The sequence below is a fragment of the Pseudoliparis swirei genome, chromosome 16 (genome assembly GCF_029220125.1).
Source record: "Pseudoliparis swirei isolate HS2019 ecotype Mariana Trench chromosome 16, NWPU_hadal_v1, whole genome shotgun sequence".
Lineage (NCBI taxonomy): Eukaryota > Metazoa > Chordata > Actinopteri > Perciformes > Liparidae > Pseudoliparis > Pseudoliparis swirei.
Genome location: NC_079403.1, coordinates 23,895,090 through 23,912,038, shown reverse-complemented (window position 1 = coordinate 23,912,038; position 16,949 = coordinate 23,895,090). Strand labels below are relative to the sequence as shown.

Genomic DNA, 16,949 nt, shown 5'->3' with positions numbered 1-16,949 from the left:
GATGGTAGATGTCATATGGGTAGATAGTAGATGTCATATGGGTAGAAGGTAGATGTCAGGTGGGTAGAAGGTAGATGATAGATGTCAGGTGGGTAGATGGTAGATGTCCGATGGGTAGAAGGTAGATGTCAGGTGGGTAGATGGTAGATGTCCGATGGGTAGAAGGTAGATGTCAGGTGGGTAGATGGGTAGATGGTAGATGGGCAGAAGCCGCTGTCACGGTTTGAAACCTTCCACTCACAGGTTAGCTGCAACGGGGGAGAAAATGATCAAGGACGCCACAAATGTCTTCAAGTACACTTAATTCAGCTGAATGGTCCGAGCTCTTTCTCCATCTATGTTTCAGAGTATACATACACGAGGGCAACCGTGAACGTTCAAGCTCAATGTTACTTCTGTCATTCCACGGTAACGATGTACATACATGTACAACCAGCAATGTGGCGAGCAATACACAACTGTGGTTTTGGTTGCTCAAAGTAGTTCATTGTCCTGTCGAGCAACAAAAAGGTATTCAGATTATTGGAATATCATATACAGGGATAATTGTTGGCATTATAGACACACACCCACACACAGAGAGACTACATGTGCATTAGTAACATCAACATTTATCTTTAATAAAAAAAGTATCATCTGCCGTTCAACATGAAAATAAAGAGCAGAAAGACATATGATGTATGTTAATAGAACTCTTGATTTGAATTGACATCAAACTTGTTAGTTCATCGTCTATGACAGTTACTAACATCCTATTTTGCCAATGGCACAACAATAAAGAAAAGAAAATCAAATTTTTGGAGTATTCCAATCATTATATCATCTGATGACACGTATCTACAGTATTTACACATTTTACATATTTGAGGCTGTGCAAGGCAAATCTTTCAGTATTACAATAATATTTTCACACATTAGATCTTTTACTGGTTAATACATGTGACTTCATGTGCACTGTTTCACACACATTACAGATAAGGTACCAAAGCCTTTTCAGGTCTTGTTCTCAAAAAATATTTATTATGAAGGAAAAAACGGACAATTTTTACCACCTTCTTACAGTGGAGCACATGTATGAATCTAGAAAACTTAATACCAGCTATTATCAGTTGATTAACAGTCTGTTAATGAGTCCTACCGGTTTATAATCTTAGAAGAAGTTCAAATCTTCAGCCAATGTGTAATATAAAATATATTATGGTTCATTGGGAAGTTGTGCTGAACTTTTGACCCTCAATTATCTCACTCCATTGAGGTAATAATATCTATGATGAATATGAAACAACGTGACTTCATTTTTATAGTGCATGAGACATACAAATGAAGAAAGAATAACATACTCAAACACACAATCCACTGAGTATGCTACACATCATCCGACATTCATGACAATTTAGTCAACATGAAATACTGAACTACATTTGCTCTCAATGTTTGGAAAAGCTGAAATATAATGTTGCAGATACGACTTGAACGTCTCCTTCACGGTATTGAGTGGAATCAGAAGTCTGCCTTTAACACTGATGGAAGCTGTCCAGTCACGTATAAATACCCCAAGGGCAGTAGGCGGCGCTGTGCGGGAGTGCTCCTCCAACCCTCGGGTCACTCCGGAGACCCCCTGCTGGCCGAGCGCTGCTTCCTCTTCTTGCAGTAGACGTACAGAGCCGTGAGCGGGATGCAGCTGATGGACGACAGCAGCAGCAGCCAGATGAAGAGCTGGCCGAAGACGGGGTACTCCGTCATCACCGACTTGCCCTGAGGAAACCAGCGTCAGTTATTACACGGGACCTTTGGCAGGTTGTCAGAGCACCTGTTATTACGTTAAGCATAGCATGCTCATAAAAGCAATACGTCGCAATCTTGCCCTTGCTGTGTTGTGGGATGAGGAGGAGGTAAAAGCCCCTAAAAAGGCTGGCTGTTTTGGTTTCACTATATATTAAAAAAAAGGACAGAGTACGACGAATACCACCATCTAGTCCACGAATTGTGTCTCGATGACGAGCGCTTTCAGTTGTACTTTCGCTCGTGTTTCCATTTATAATTATAAAGCTCTTCATAATTTAATACCGCAAAAATAAGGGTCTCGTCGGAGTTTGCCATTTTCTTTTGAATTTCCCGCTGTTCATACCACACGAAAAAAGGAAAGCAGTGGTAAAGTAATAAATCCCGCCTGTTGCTTGATCCGATTGGCTGCCTCGGCCGAGTGGGACATTGATGAGCTGTGATTCTGACTTCCAGCTGTGGAATGAACGTAAATTCACTCAAGTACCGACCCGATCTTATCGGAAAGGCGCATAGCACGTTGTGGTGGCTGGGGCGTGATTAGGCTCAGCTGCGGAGGGGAGTGGGGGAGTGGCTCAGGGAACAGGTGCCGGGAAGAGGCCGAATTGGCCTCAGCTGTAGTGAATCAGGGCGATTGTGTCACAAACTATACATTCACTCAAGTACCGACCCGATCTCATCGGAAAGGCGTATACCACGTTGTGGTGGCTGGGGCTTGATTAGGCTCAGCTGCGGAGGGGAGTGGGGGAGTGGCTATGGGAACAGGTGCCGGGAAGAGGCCGAATTGGCCTCAGCTGCAGTGAATCAAGGCGATTGTGTCACAAACTATACATTCACTCAAGTACCGACCCGATCTCATCGGAAAGGCACATACCACGTTGTGGTGGCTGGGGCGTGATTAGGCTCAGCTGCGGAGGGGAGTGGGGGAGGGGCTCAGGGAACAGGTGCTGGGAAGAGGCCGAATTGACCTCAGCTGTAGTGAATCAGGGCGATTGTGTCTCCCCACTATACATGCTGGAGATGGAGGGACGGGTCCGGCAGAGCAAAGACACTGAATAAAGAATCTTGCCAGACGTTACGCTGCATGTGCTGAGTGACACAACATACGTGTGTAAAGGAAACCTCACAGGCATTAGTAACACAAGTAAAAACACACCTGGTTGAAAGTCCTGTGTTTGTTTGACCCCCCTCAGACGTGAACACATGACATATGAGGTGATACAAAAGGAGCAGGAAGCTATGCTATTGCCGATAGGAAATGACGAGGAAGGGGAATGTCACACATGTGCACCGGCCTGGAGACAGACGAAGGAAGTAGGAAGTACAAGACCTCAGTCAAGAGGAGGAAGGAGCCCCAGCTCACCAGCTCTTTGTTCCACGCTTGGTAGGTGGGTGTCCCTCCTCGGATGTAGTTGACGAGGAAGAGGACGATGAGGGTGATGATGAGAAGGGGACTGACTCCCGCCAACATGATCTTCCAGTACCAGTTGGGACGATGACCCAGCATGTCTTCGATGTCTTTTTCAAACCTAAAAAGAGAAGACGGCATGTTCAAACACGCAGGAGAGCCACGCTCATCGAGCCAAGAGATGAACGGAAGGTTTTAGGATGCACTGAGCTCCTCTCCTCTAGGATACACTGAGCTCCTATCTCCTCTAGGATACACTGAGCTCCTCTCTCCTCTAGGATACACTGAGCTCCTCTCTCCTCGAGGATACACTGAGCACCTCTCTCCTCTAGGATACACTGAGCTCCTATCTCCTCTAGGATACACTCAGCACCTCTCTCCTCTAGGATACACTGAGCTCCTATCTCCTCTAGGATACACTGAGCTCCTCTCTCCTCTAGGATACACTGAGCTCCTCTCTCCTCGAGGATACACTGAGCACCTCTCTCCTCTAGGATACACTGAGCTCCTATCTCCTCTAGGATACACTCAGCACCTCTCTCCTCTAGGATACACTGAGCACCTCTCTCCTCTAGGATACACTGAGCACCTCTCTCCTCTTCTCTCTCTCCTTATGGATGAATTTACATCTCTCCATTTCACATTACTAACACTGCTTCCTCCAAGGAGTCTTTGTGACTCCACGTCTCATAGGGTCAAAGGGATGTTTTAGGATACACTGAGCTCCTATCTCCTCTTCTCTCTCTCCTTATGGACGTTTTAGGATACACTGAGCTCCTATCTCCCCTTCTCTCTCTCATTATGGATGAATTTACATCCCTCCATCACACATTATTAACTCTGCTTCCTCCAAGGAGTCTTTGTGACTCTTTGTGTCTCATAGGGTCCATTGGACCCGGCTGTGTCTGATGCCTCCTGCCTAGTGAGCCGGCCTTCTGTCATGGCCCTGCTGTATATGGGCAATATCAAATAAACTGAATTGAATTGAACATGTGGGCACTACCTTGCTGGGAAATGTTACACCATCTAACCAATCTAAGGCTTAAGATTATGGTATTTTGAGTCATAGCCTTGAGAAAAAACTGCAAACCGATTGTACAAGTACGATAACTATCGCACAAACTTTTTTATCCCGTAGATGTAGCTGATGGTTATGACCTCGGCGAGGACGATGAAGAGCAGCGATAAATTGGCTCCGTAGTCGTTGAAGATGGTGAACCAGTAGTTCCCCGAGGTGGTGGTGAAGCCCAGGCCGAGCACCATGCAGAAGACGCACAAGAGACCTGCGGGCGGCACCATTGCAACGTTTCAACAATCACAGCAACACCTGAAAGGTTTTTTTGGGGGCGGAGTTTTTCCTGATCAGATGTGAGGTCAAAGGTCAGGGATGTCGTATGTGTACAGATTGTAAAGCCCTCTGAGGAGAGTTTATAATTTGTGATTTTGGGCTCTACAAAATAACCTGAATTGAATTGAATGCTATGCTGCAGCAGACATGTGGTTATGAATCTGAAGTACCAGTATGGAAGAGTCACATTTACTCAAGTGAATACTTAAGTACAGTTTTCTTTGTATACTTCTTCTCCACTACACGTCATATGGGAATTGTACCAATACTCTTTTACTGCACTGCATTTATTTGATTTTATAGTTTGTGATTGATAATGCAAAATACGATCAAGTCAGAAATTCTGATGTAAGACGACACTGCAGATGAAGTATACAAAGTAATCAAAATGCGCTCCACATTTGCCAGCTGCAACGTTAAAGTGATGAATACATAAATGCATCAATTATTATAATCCAATAATATATAATATTATGAAATTAGCCATTCTGTCCATTGAATAGTTTCCCTTTTGTACTTTAAATCTATTTTGATGTCATTTACTGATGTATTTTTACTGAAGTATGATTTTGAATGTCAGACTTTTACTTGTATTGGAGTATTTCTACACTGCAGTATTACTATATTCACACCAGTACATGATGGGAGTAGTTGATCTACTAAAATGCACCAATATGGCGATTTGCTTGAGTCCTGGATCTCACCGCTGAGCAACTCGTCACTGATGTGCGTCAAGACCTTTAGGTCCCGCAGCGGGGTGAGGACGGCCGTGATGTTGCCCAGCATGCTGCCCATCCCCAACAGCAGGAGCATCATGAAGTAGAGCACTGACCACAGCTGGGACACGGGCATGTTCTTGATGGCCTCGCTGTACAAGATGAAGGCCAGACCCGTCCCCTCCACCGCCTGAAACAGACGGAAGAGAGACCCGAGTAGAAACGAGGAAGTCTTTAATTCAAAAGCCAACGGGTCTTTGGTCCACTGGAACTTATCCGTCTCTGTCTCTATAATAAATGATATATTTATATATATTTATAAATATATTTATATATATATGTTTATATATATATATATGTTTATATATATATAAACATAGATATAGTTATACATAAATAAATATATATATTTATATCTATAAATATATATATTTATATGTAAATATATTTATATATAAACATATATTTATATATATAAATATAAACATATATATATATAAACATATGTCTATATTAGGGCTGTCAATCGATTAAAAAAAATTAACTAATTAATCGCACATTTTGAAATTGCGATTAATTAATCGCGATTAATCGCGATTAATCGCAATTAAAAGTTAAAAGTTCATTCTTTTTAAAGACAAAACTTCACACAGAGCTGTGTTTTCAAAGAGGCTCCTACATATACAGTGCCAGCGAGGTATTTAATATCGTGGATGATAAATTGTTTCTTCAGTGAAACATCAGATTAGTAAAAAAATAATATATTGAGACCCCATTGGTCCTGTCATCTTTAACATTGAACAGCAGCAGAACCAGTGGCCTTGGTAACTGACTGACATTCAAATATGTCACGTTAACCCTCTGGAGGCTGGGGGCATTTTATACATTTTACAAAATAAATTAAATTCACCGTTTAAAGTCTTTTGCATGTGACACACCCCCACGTGTTCTACATCAAACATTCCAGAACAATCTCAGCTCTGAAATGAGCCTCATTGTCCTCGCGCCGTGTTCTCTGGTTCTCTGACTGACAGGCTGCTAAATGAGTCTCACCTGTGAGGTGGGAGGTCCTTTGTGATTTACTCAGTGTTCATTGGTGTGACCAATCACGTTGAAGGTTTCGTGTGACGAGTTCTTTCCGCGCCGCGTCACCCGACACGTCGCCCTCCGTTCCTCTGTGTATCAGAGGGGGAGACGGGAGGAAGGAGGAGCAGGAGGAAACCCGACTGATTCATCCACGAGTTAAACTGATTTCTGCTCCTTATTTTCGCGGAGAAATGATTGTTTTAAAAACGGAAACAGTGTCAAACCTACTGCCGCGGTTTAAAAAAAAAAAAAAAAAAGTGCGTTAATTGCGTTAAAATATTTTAGTGCGTTAACGCGGCCAAATTAATCGCATAGATTAACGCGTTAACGCTGACAGCCCTAGTCTATATATATCTATTCATATATTTATATATATATAATTATAAATATATAAATATATTTATATGTACACTACCGTTCAAAAGTTTGGGGTCATCCAGACAATTTTGTGTCTTCCATGAAAACTCACTTTTATTTATCAAATGAATTGAAAATTGAATAGAAAATATAGTCAAGACATTGACAAGGTTAGAAATAATGATTCATATTTGAAGTATTAATTTTGTTCTTCAAACTTCAAGCTCAAAGGAAGGCCAGTTGTATAGCTTATATCACCAGCATAACTGTTTTCAGCTGTGCTAACATAATTGCACAAGGGTTTTCTAATCATCCATTAGTCTTCTAAGGCGATTAGCAAACACAATGTACCATTAGAACACTGGAGTGATCGTTGATGGAAATGGGCCTCTATACACCTCTGGAGATATTTCAATAGAAACCAGACGTTTCCACCTAGAATAGTCATTTACCACATTAACAATGTATAGAGGGTATTTTTGATTCATGTTATCTTTATTGAAAAAACAGTGCTTTTCTTTGAAAAATAAAGAAATTTCTAAGTGACCCCAAATTTTTGAACGGTAGTGTATATAGATATAAACATACATATGTATATATAAACATATATATATATATGGCCATCAGACACAACAAGAACACTTTTGGGGAACATAGTATAGCATTGAGCAGCTGCAGAGACACGGTGGGTTGGTAGGGACCAAACACAGAGATAAAAGTGGGTGACTACAGTACACAAGTAAGCTGCAGGTGAACGGTAACATTGCAGGTATGTAAATAAGCAACTGTTTACTCTCACATTTGCTTTATCGACTTAAAAGGTGACGATACGGCAATTGCTTTCTTCACAACTTGTTTCTGCTGCCTTCAAGTGGCCAAACGAGTTTTAATACCTGGGCGTCAACACATCCTCCAAGTTGTCAGAGTTATACACTGAAATGTATGAATATTACATCATTTAAATATTTGCAAATAACACAGGTGCACCGGAAGCTCCAGTATATGCGTGGCAGCACAGTTCGGGATGCATTTCACCGCTTGCAAGATCTGTGAGTATCATCTTGAGTATCTGTTTCGTTGAAGGTTTAGCGGCGGCAAAATCCTTTGAATGAATTTGCCTCAGAGTTTATTAAATTACGACTGAAAGATCAGCTTATCGTGCAGTTACTGGATTTCCTCCAATAAGGTAGCACCTTATTACGGATCGCACTGTTCTCTTGTATGAGTTTTAAAATGTTTTTGTTGTCTCACAACATGTGTGAATGAAATGTATTCTCAATGTATGAATGATGACACGTATTAAGACGATTGTAATGATGGGGGAACGTACGGTGTCCAGTTCGCTCTCCAGGTCACAGACTTCCAGTTTGTGGGCGATTTCAGCAAACTGCTCCGGGAACGTCGTGTTCAGCTTCTCCAACCACTCGAAGACGTTGTCCATGGAGACGCTGCTCTCTGCTAAATTAAATGTGTTCAGCAGTAGTAAACGTGTCCTGGAAGACGATTAGACATGAAATTACCTCCGGCTATAGTGTACACATACGCATCTGCATATTTCAGACATAGACATTCACTTACATATATATATATTAGGAAAACACACACACACACCTCTCCAAGCAGTTCTCGTAGTTGACGGTGGCCTTGAACCCATAGATGGAAAAGGTGACAATGCTGGCGAAGATGGAGGTTCCACAGTTGATTAATGAAACGACGATGGCCTGACGCTCAAAGTTGTTGTTGTACTGGTTGTAGCTGGCGAAGGCGATGAGCGTCCCGAAACCCAAACCCAGGGAGAAAAAGATCTGAGTGGCCGCGTTGATCCACGTATTCAGGTTGGTGAGCTGCTCCAACTGAAAGCAGACACACACACACACACACAAAGCACACACATTAGCGCAAAACATTGCACATAACATTTCAAAAAATTCATGTCTAATTGTCTGACTGTCACATTAATTTAGGATACAAGTTCACAATAATAAGAAAGTGCATGAGCTGTTTACTGAATGCCATTCTGTATTTTCTGTAATATGCTATTTACTGGTCCTTCATATATTGGGGCGATACACTCTTTTTTTAGGAACATTCTCTTGGAAATGAAGTATTGAGTATTGTCCTTGTCCTTGATATGACAATATATAAGAAATACATATTTCACACTCTTTACTCCTTTTGAAACACGTGTTTTCCAGCGTTTTGTTTGACACCATCTCTCTGCTGGAATGTCGGTATGCCTATTACCCAATGTCCAGCATAAGCTTATGTTAGGTTTTGGATCATGTGTTTTCAATTTGTATTAAAGAATGTAAGCCCTATGAATTATTGTTTACTCCACAGGGTTGTAATTATTAGAAGAAGATTAATAATTACAATCATATTATTGCTGTGTTGTTTATTCTGTACCGGTCACCCTGAGAGCAAAAGGTTCCAGGGTTACATCTGGTTAATAAGCAGACACAGGAACAATGTTTTGTTTCAGGTCTCCCCACATAACTCACCCACATCCACACCACACAGGACTCAAGGTCATGAAGCTCAGACTGATAAGAGACCTCATCCTGTTTTGTGTAACCACTTGTTTCAATAAAAGGACTGTCGGGGGAGAACTGAGCCAGAGTGTTTTGGAGACGTGTGAAGGCACAGCTCAACTCTCTCCTTGCAGCAAGTAAAACTACGAGCTCGAGTCTGTCATCTGTGGTCATTGGAGTTGGTCTGGTAATTGAACGAGTGGGGCTTTATCTTTAAGGTGAAAACCCCACAGCTTACCTTAGGCGTGAACATGTATGCGACACCGTTGAAGGCGCCATGCAGAGTGAAGCCCCGGATCAGGTAGATGATGAGGACCACGTATGGAAATATGGCTGTCACGTACACCACCTACAGATGGAGGGTCAGAGTTCGGGTCAGAGTTCAAACGTGAGAGTGAATGGGGGTTGGCTTGTTGGACAACTTCCCCATCATCCCTTTACACTCTTCCTTTTTAAGTCCCTCTCTTTCTAGTACAGCTGCAATTATTGTGTTCATTTTGATAATGTGTCCCAAGGTTACTGATAAGATTCCATCATTTAAATGAAATTACAGAGAAGATACATATTTCATGCAGTGTTTCCCTGTGATTGGACAAGCCACACAAATCAAAAGGACTAGAAACTGCTAAAGTTTCTGATCCTTTTTTCCAGTTGTATCTTAAAGGTCGTCGGTTCCAGTTGGCTGACTAGATCCAAACCATGTACAATGAGGAATACCTCTAAGCGTGGATATACTTTCAATATTTGCCATCTGAGGGACTCGGGGAACTCTTTCTTACCTTTCCGGATGACTTCACTCCTCGGACAATGAAGAGGTAGGTCATCACCCAGGCCAGCAGGAGGCACAACGCCTGGCCGGTGTGCATGCCTCCATTCACCTCAATAGAAGAAGAGATGTCCAGCGTTTCCCTGTAGAAGAAGTACTGGCTGGATGTCGCCGTTTCACACTCCTCTATCGGCCCCGTCCGGTTAGCATTGATGGGGCACTCTGCCCAGGGCAGGACTGGCTGAGAGGGGAGTGAACACAGGACAGTAAAGGTGTGTAATGTGTCGGCTTCGACAGTTCGAATATTTACAGTATATGTGTATAGTGTCGGCTAATGGTACACAATGACAGTAGTTTGTTCATTAGCAGCTCACTTGAAATGAATGAAAGAGGTACCAGAAACTCCATGCATTGATGATGTTGTAATAGAGACACAGATACAGGGACGTCACAACACTAGCCAACCCTAAAACAACAAAGGACAGAAGAAAAATACAAAAATCATCACAGAGGACAACTTTTCTTTCTTTTTCACTTTTTCCCTTTTTACTTGTTCTACAACCACCTGTTAAGTCTTTCACGTCAGTTCATCTGTCAGTCATTGAGCTCTATGTCGTAGAAACAAGTCCTGTGAGTAACACTATGGTGTTGTCTAATAGTGTTGAACAAATATTGCTTCAAATGTTGTGTGAAGCTTTATATTGTATATTGTAGACTCTAAAAGTTGGTTGGCTTTTCACCAATGCCAATCCAACATGCAGTTCTCTTTTCTGCCACAAGCGAGGCGAGGGCGCTCCCGCATCACTATTGTATCGGGATGCAGTGATTTTGACCAAATAGCCCAAAATCACAAATTCTCCTCAGAGGGCTTTACAATCTGTACACATATGACATCCTCTGACCTTTGACCTTCAAATCAGAACAGAAATACCCCCCCCCCCCAAATAAAACTTTTACAGGTGAGAAAAAGGTGCAGAAACCTTCGACTGAGCATCAGAGGTGTCAGCGCTTACCTATTCCTCCCATATAAGGGTTGATGGCCGTAAACGCCCCGATGCTGCCCAGGCTCATCTTCTGACCAATGGCCAGCTCCATGTAAAATAAGGGGACACCCTCCAGAACCAGCATGATCAGATATGGAATCAAGAACGCCCCTGAAGGAGGAGACATAGTAAAGAGCATCAACAGTTAAAGCCTAAACATAATGACCCGATGCCCGTCTAGGGCCTTCATTTCTTTACACAGGAAGTATGGAGCGAAGAATTTCGTCCCTCAAGTCTTCCCAAAGTGTCAGATTTAATGAAAGATACTGAAAGATAACACAAGAAAAACAAACAAATTATAAAACATTTGATCTATAGCAGTAAATTGTTTCATGTTGTTCAGTACAAACTGATTAAAAATGGTTTGTCAAAGGCAGTGTAGGGCAAGTTACTGAAAATTTGTAATTAGTTATAGTTACTAGTTACTTCTTTTAAAAGTAATTTAATTACTTTACTAGTTACTGTATATCAAAAGTAATTAGTTACTCGGGAAAGTAACTTTTAAGTTACTTTTATGTCTGCTTTTTTAATGTAATGAACAGTACTGAACAGTCAAACACAATAAACATATGTTGTAGACCTATTTATTGCAATCAACAGGGCAACAGGCCTTCAAATCAAGCAGTAGTACAAAAGTCCCTTTTAATACTTAACTTAATACAAAATAACTGTCTCAGTCATTTAACAGTGGGTTTTTTACATTAGGCCCAATGAAATCAAAGTGATTGGCCTACAGTATTAACACTAATTTAAGAGAAAACAAAGGTGCCTTGAGGTGCTGCATATAATTGAGGGGGTGCTAGTGAGGCGTGTACGTGCTGATCTGGAGTCAGTTTGGTAGGATTTGGGTATAAATATATTATTTCATTTAAAATATGGATTTTTATTTAAAGATATTCATGTAATTTGCATGCAAAATAGGTCTACCCGAACCAGCGGACAAAAAATTCAACCAGCGGCAAAAACCGCGGACCTGGCAACACTGGAAGTGGCTGTCAATCACAGTGTGGCACCGTGTGTGCTGGTCGAGGGCGTGCCTGTGATTGGCGGAGTAGAGGGGAGGCGTGCCTGTGATTGGCGGAGTAGAGGGGAGGCGGGGTTAACCTGTCGTAAAACGGAAGTTACGGGTGGTTGACGGGAACCGTTGTTGTTGACCTTCGAGCTGCTAAGCTGAGAGGAGCACGCTGTCTGTGTTGGTGGATGCCCAATAAAGTGAGGAATAATAACGTCGTCCCGTCTCCGTGTCATCAGTCCATAACGTCCGAGACGTTACATCATTGCGCCACCAAGGTCCTGCGATGTCAGATCAGAAGCAGCTAAAGTAGCCTAGCTTGTCTTCTTGTCTGCAAGTGTTCATTTTTCACAAAAGAGAGTAACGAACTCATTTACATTTCAGTGACTGTAACTGCGTTAGTTGATTTAAAAAAATACTTCGTTACACGCTCGTTACCGCTATAAGTAGTGGAATTACAGTAACGCGTTACTCCCAACACTGGTCAAAGGTCACTGTGACCTCACAGAAACATGTAAAACTAGATACATATATAAATATGGAACTAGAAAACTAGTGAACTAGGGAACCATGGAACAATGGAACAAGGGTACTAGGGAACCATGGAACCAGGGAACTATGGAACTAGGGCACAAGGCAACTAGGGAACCAGGGAACTCGGAAAACCAGGGAACTATGGAACCATGGAACTAGGTAACTAGGAAACCCAGTGAACTAGGGAACTAGGAAACCAAGTGAACTATTAAACTAGGGAACTATCGGGAACCAGGAAACTAGGGAACTGTGGACCTAAATAACTATGGAATCAGGGAACTATATAACTAGGAACCAGGGAACTATGGAATTAGAGAACTTGATAACTAGGGAACTAGGGAACTATGGAACTATGGAACTAGGGAACTATGGAACTATGGAACCAGGGAACTATGGAACAAGGAAACCAGAGAACTAGGGAACCAGGAAACTAGAGAACTATGGAACTAGAGAACTAGGAACCAGGAAACTAGAGAACTATGGAACTAGAGAACTAGGAACCAGGGAACTAGATAACATGGGAACTAGGGAACCAGGAAACTAGAGAACTATTGAACTAGGGGACTAAGGAACCAGGGAACTAGGGAACTTGCCTGAATTGATGACACTTTAAAATAAGGTTAGCTTACTGCTGAATGGTTGAGCTTTTCTTTTTGGACATATACGCAACTACAGTTTTAGAAATGTTTCCCTCTAACCTCCAGTTCATGTGCACTATTTGATCAAACACTTGAAATCAAAGCCAGACATCAGAATAGACATTGTGTGTGTTATTATTAGTCAAATTAAGGAAAGTCTCAACATTTCGAGATGATCATTATTTTGTCTCCCATAGAGCTGAACCAATGGCTCAGGATCAAAGCCTCCAGGGTGTCACGTGCTTTACTGGTTTCCTGCTAGTAAATTCCACATTTAGAATAGTAATGACAGGAGATGAGTTCAGTGATCCGTGACTTGGACCCAATAAAGACATAACGATTCTCCCATCACCACACATAATATCTACTCTGGATCCATATGATAGTTTGATCAGACTATCTGGCAGCGCCCCAGTTTATTGTTCCCTAATGCTCCGGCTTCATCCTCACCGCCTTACAAGAGCTGCTCCTCATTCTCAATCACACAGACGTCTTTGTATCTGGAAGCAGGCGTCTTTGTGTCCTCTCACCCTTCACGTGTGTTATCCCTCTTGGTAAAACGTTTTTTCTTTACTTGTGCACCTTTTGTAGGATACAGTGCTTTGACAAAACAAAGCCACACTTTAAAAGAACTGCCGGTAATATCAGCACGTCTATGTAAACAAGCGAAATATCCTAACTTACTAACTTACTTACTTAGGAGTTGACTCGCTTGACTGAATAATAAAAGTATAATATCACATTGCATTATAAGTTATTGTATTGTTGTCATAGTTATTACAAGAAGACAAACAGACTCTTTCGTCTCATGCAACATCCGCTTTTCAAAGATGAATCTGATGGATATTTGACTGTTTCGTCGCTCTGTGCCACAGCAGCAATAAAGAGACTAAAGTCTATAAGCGAATGTTTACGAACCCAACGTTTTATGACCTGTCATTCACAACAACTCCCCGAGTCCACTCCTTGAGGAGCATTGCACCTTGCACGACTCAAGATTCCAAAGAGTCAATGAACCGGTGAATGAAATGTGCCAGAAATAACTCATCGTTATTAAGGTAGAAATGCCCTTTTGAACAATCACAATATTAAACACAAAACGCACTGCATGACGAGACCAAGACAGAATGAGACTTCTCACAGTGTGTGGAGAAGCTCTCCTGCTTAGTGCTGCTCAGCCCTTGGCGGGTCTCCGTTATGTAACCGGGGGGCTCACTTACCTCCGCCGTGCATCTGACAGAGGTACGGGAAGCGCCACACGTTTCCGAGCCCGACGGCGTACGACACGCAGGCCAGAACAAACTCGGTGGGGTTGTCCCAGTTGGGTCTCGCTTCTTTCCCCATCTTCTGAAGGGGGGAGCGAGGGAGGAAGGGAGGGAGGGGGGGGGGGGTTGTTGTTGTTCCGGAGGCCACAACAGTGACAACAAGTCTGTGGAACAATAACAATACCGAATGGACCAGTGCACGCGCGGTGTGCGTTTGGAGACTGTGCGACCCGGCTTTATAAGCGCTCGATGTGATTTAAAGGTGGAGGAGGAGGAGGAGGAGGAGGGACTATGTTTGTGTTAACTTCTCCTCCCATGAGCTTTTGATTTCAGATCGCTGTAAAAAAGAAAAGCTTCTTGTAGTCGAGATGAAGTCTTCGCACCCGTTCAAAGAGGAGGCGTTGACCTATTGAACGTTGGCACTCGTTATCTCTGTCTGCATATAAAACATATGGATGTGAAACTTTTCCTATACGAGCACAATGACCCACATTGTGAAGGTCAATCAAACTGTGAGTCGGGTGGGGCAAGGAGAATAAAGCCAGGTGAATATTTAATTGGACTGTAAAGGTGAACCCGCCAACCTTCCTCTGCACCTGACTTCAATAGACACCGCAGTTTTATTTACTCACGTTTTTATGTTACTAAAAGGACTTGTTACCTTCGCATTGAAAATGCCGGAAGGTTATGTTTTGATCGCCGTGTATTCATTTATTTATTTATTTATTTATTTATTTATTAAAACTCAAAAAGTATTGAAATTGTTTGATTATCCGGGGACCTTGATTAGATCGATCGGGTCAAAGGTCAAAGGTCATGAACAGGTCAAATCGCAGAACTCAAAAGTATTGAACCTCGCATGAAATTTGGTGGGATGATTGTTATCCGGGGACCAGTTGATTAGATTTTGGGATTGATCGGGTCAAAGGTCAACATGAACAGGTCAAAATCTTAGAACTGATTGTTTATTATCCGGGGACCAATTGACTAGATTTTGGGATCGATCGGGTCAAAGGTCAAGGTCAAAGGTCATGAACAGGTCCAAATGTTCTTGAATCGCATGAAATTTGGTGATGATTGGTGGACCATTTGATTAGATTTTGGGATCAATCGGGTCAAAGGTCAAGGTCATGGAAAGGTCAAACTCTTTATACATTTTGTCCAATTGGCATGCAACTAATGCCAAAATGTTCATAATTCAATGCCCAATCTTGTGATATGCGAAGGTATGCGCTCTACCGAGTGCCCATTCTAGTTTATATCTGTTCTAGTCATCCGACCACTTTAACATTCACACATTCACACATTGAATGGGAGGTGCCGCCTGGATTACATTTTTAAAATATTTTTTTAGACGTATAGTTTTTTTAAGACTTGTGTAAATAAATACAGATGTAGGTGTTGTTTGTCTAATTTCTGTAGATTTCTTCTGAATTCACCAAAAGTTACCATGAGATAATGTCTAATTAGCACATTAAAACTTGTCATCCAAAGAATAATTGTCAACAAGTATCCGTTTGTCCTCTGTTTTGTATGTACCCTATTTTGGTTCAGAACTGTTTAATAAATTCAATTATTAACGAAGCTCAATCCGTGAACGATTAATGAAATAGGTGAAAGATAAAGTGTGCTGATGCAGAGATTTCAATTTCAATTAAATTAAGTTTATTTTATATATGCCAAAATCACAAATAACAAATTTGCCTCTGTGGGCTTTACAATCAGTACACATACGTCATCCCTGACCTTTGACCTCACATCGATTGAGGAAAACTCCCAAAAAACAGAAACAAAATCTTTATGTGGAAAAAATGGAATACACCTCAAGGAGAGCAACAGAGGAGGATCCCTCTCCAGGATGGACAGAAGAACAGCTGTCATGTGACCAGAATCAACATTATTAAAGAGTTACAACACATTCAATGATTATAACAGAAATTATGAATAATTAGTAGTCGCTCCAGACTTCCACAATCCATGAAACAGAAGGAGGTAGAGAGGAGGCCGGCTCACCAGGCAGGAGGCATCGCGAAAGAGGCCGGACCACTAAGGCCAGGCCCTCGAGGCAGGAGGAACAAAGAAGGACCCAGAACCAGCTTCAGACACAGCCAGGGCCAATGGACCCTATGAGGCGTGAAGACACAGAGATTTCGGGGAAGACATAGAGTTAGTAATGTGTGATGAAGAGATGTGAAGGAGAGAGAGAAGAGGAGAGAGGAGCTCAGTGTATCCTATCTCTCTGATATATATGTAGAAATAGATCGCGATCGAAGGGTTGGCGACCACTGAGATACAGAAGCACATCACATGCAAAGACATGGAAAATGTCGAAGGTTGGGAAAAGATGACCAAAGTAAAATTCAAAACGAAGTGGATTTAATCAAGTGTGGTAGAACAAAAGTCCAAAGACACAAAACATTTAACGTGCAGCACGGGCCTGATGGAGTCAGCTCAAAGCATCGC

At 42.0% G+C, this 16,949-nt stretch overlaps 1 protein-coding gene across 2 annotated transcripts; it reads right to left on the bottom strand.

The window, feature by feature from the left end:
• Positions 1 to 605: 605 nt before the first annotated feature.
• Positions 606 to 14,580, bottom strand: LOC130206442 (sodium- and chloride-dependent transporter XTRP3-like). 2 transcript variants are annotated; one of them, XM_056434421.1, is made up of 11 exons: positions 14,442 to 14,580; positions 11,008 to 11,148; positions 10,369 to 10,460; positions 10,008 to 10,235; positions 9,467 to 9,577; positions 8,309 to 8,550; positions 8,028 to 8,190; positions 5,243 to 5,444; positions 4,314 to 4,473; positions 3,146 to 3,311; positions 606 to 1,755 (listed from the first exon to the last, which is right to left on the bottom strand). In XM_056434421.1, exons 1-11 carry the CDS (start codon positions 14,563 to 14,565, stop codon positions 1,603 to 1,605), a joined length of 1,782 nt encoding a protein of 593 aa, XP_056290396.1. In that variant the 5' UTR covers positions 14,566 to 14,580; the 3' UTR covers positions 606 to 1,602. The 2 variants fall into 2 exon arrangements, with proteins under 2 accessions (XP_056290396.1, XP_056290397.1); XM_056434422.1 differs by lacking the exon at positions 606 to 1,755 and having other exon boundaries at positions 3,231 to 3,311; positions 4,349 to 4,473.
• Between the last annotated feature and the right edge of the window lie 2,369 nt (positions 14,581 to 16,949).

Excerpts from the sequence above, each read along its gene's own strand:
- LOC130206442 (XM_056434421.1), bottom strand. The coding sequence starts at position 14,565 with ATGGGGAAAGAAGCGAGACCCAACTGGGACAACCCCACCGAGTTTGTT. Across the intron at positions 10,461-11,007 it reads CCCTTATATGGGAGGAATAG|GGTTGGCTAGTGTTGTGACG; the intron begins GTAAGCGCTGAC and ends TTGTTGTTTTAG. Across the intron at positions 3,312-4,313 it reads TACATCTACGGGATAAAAAA|GTTTGAAAAAGACATCGAAG; the intron begins GTTTGTGCGATA and ends TTCTCTTTTTAG.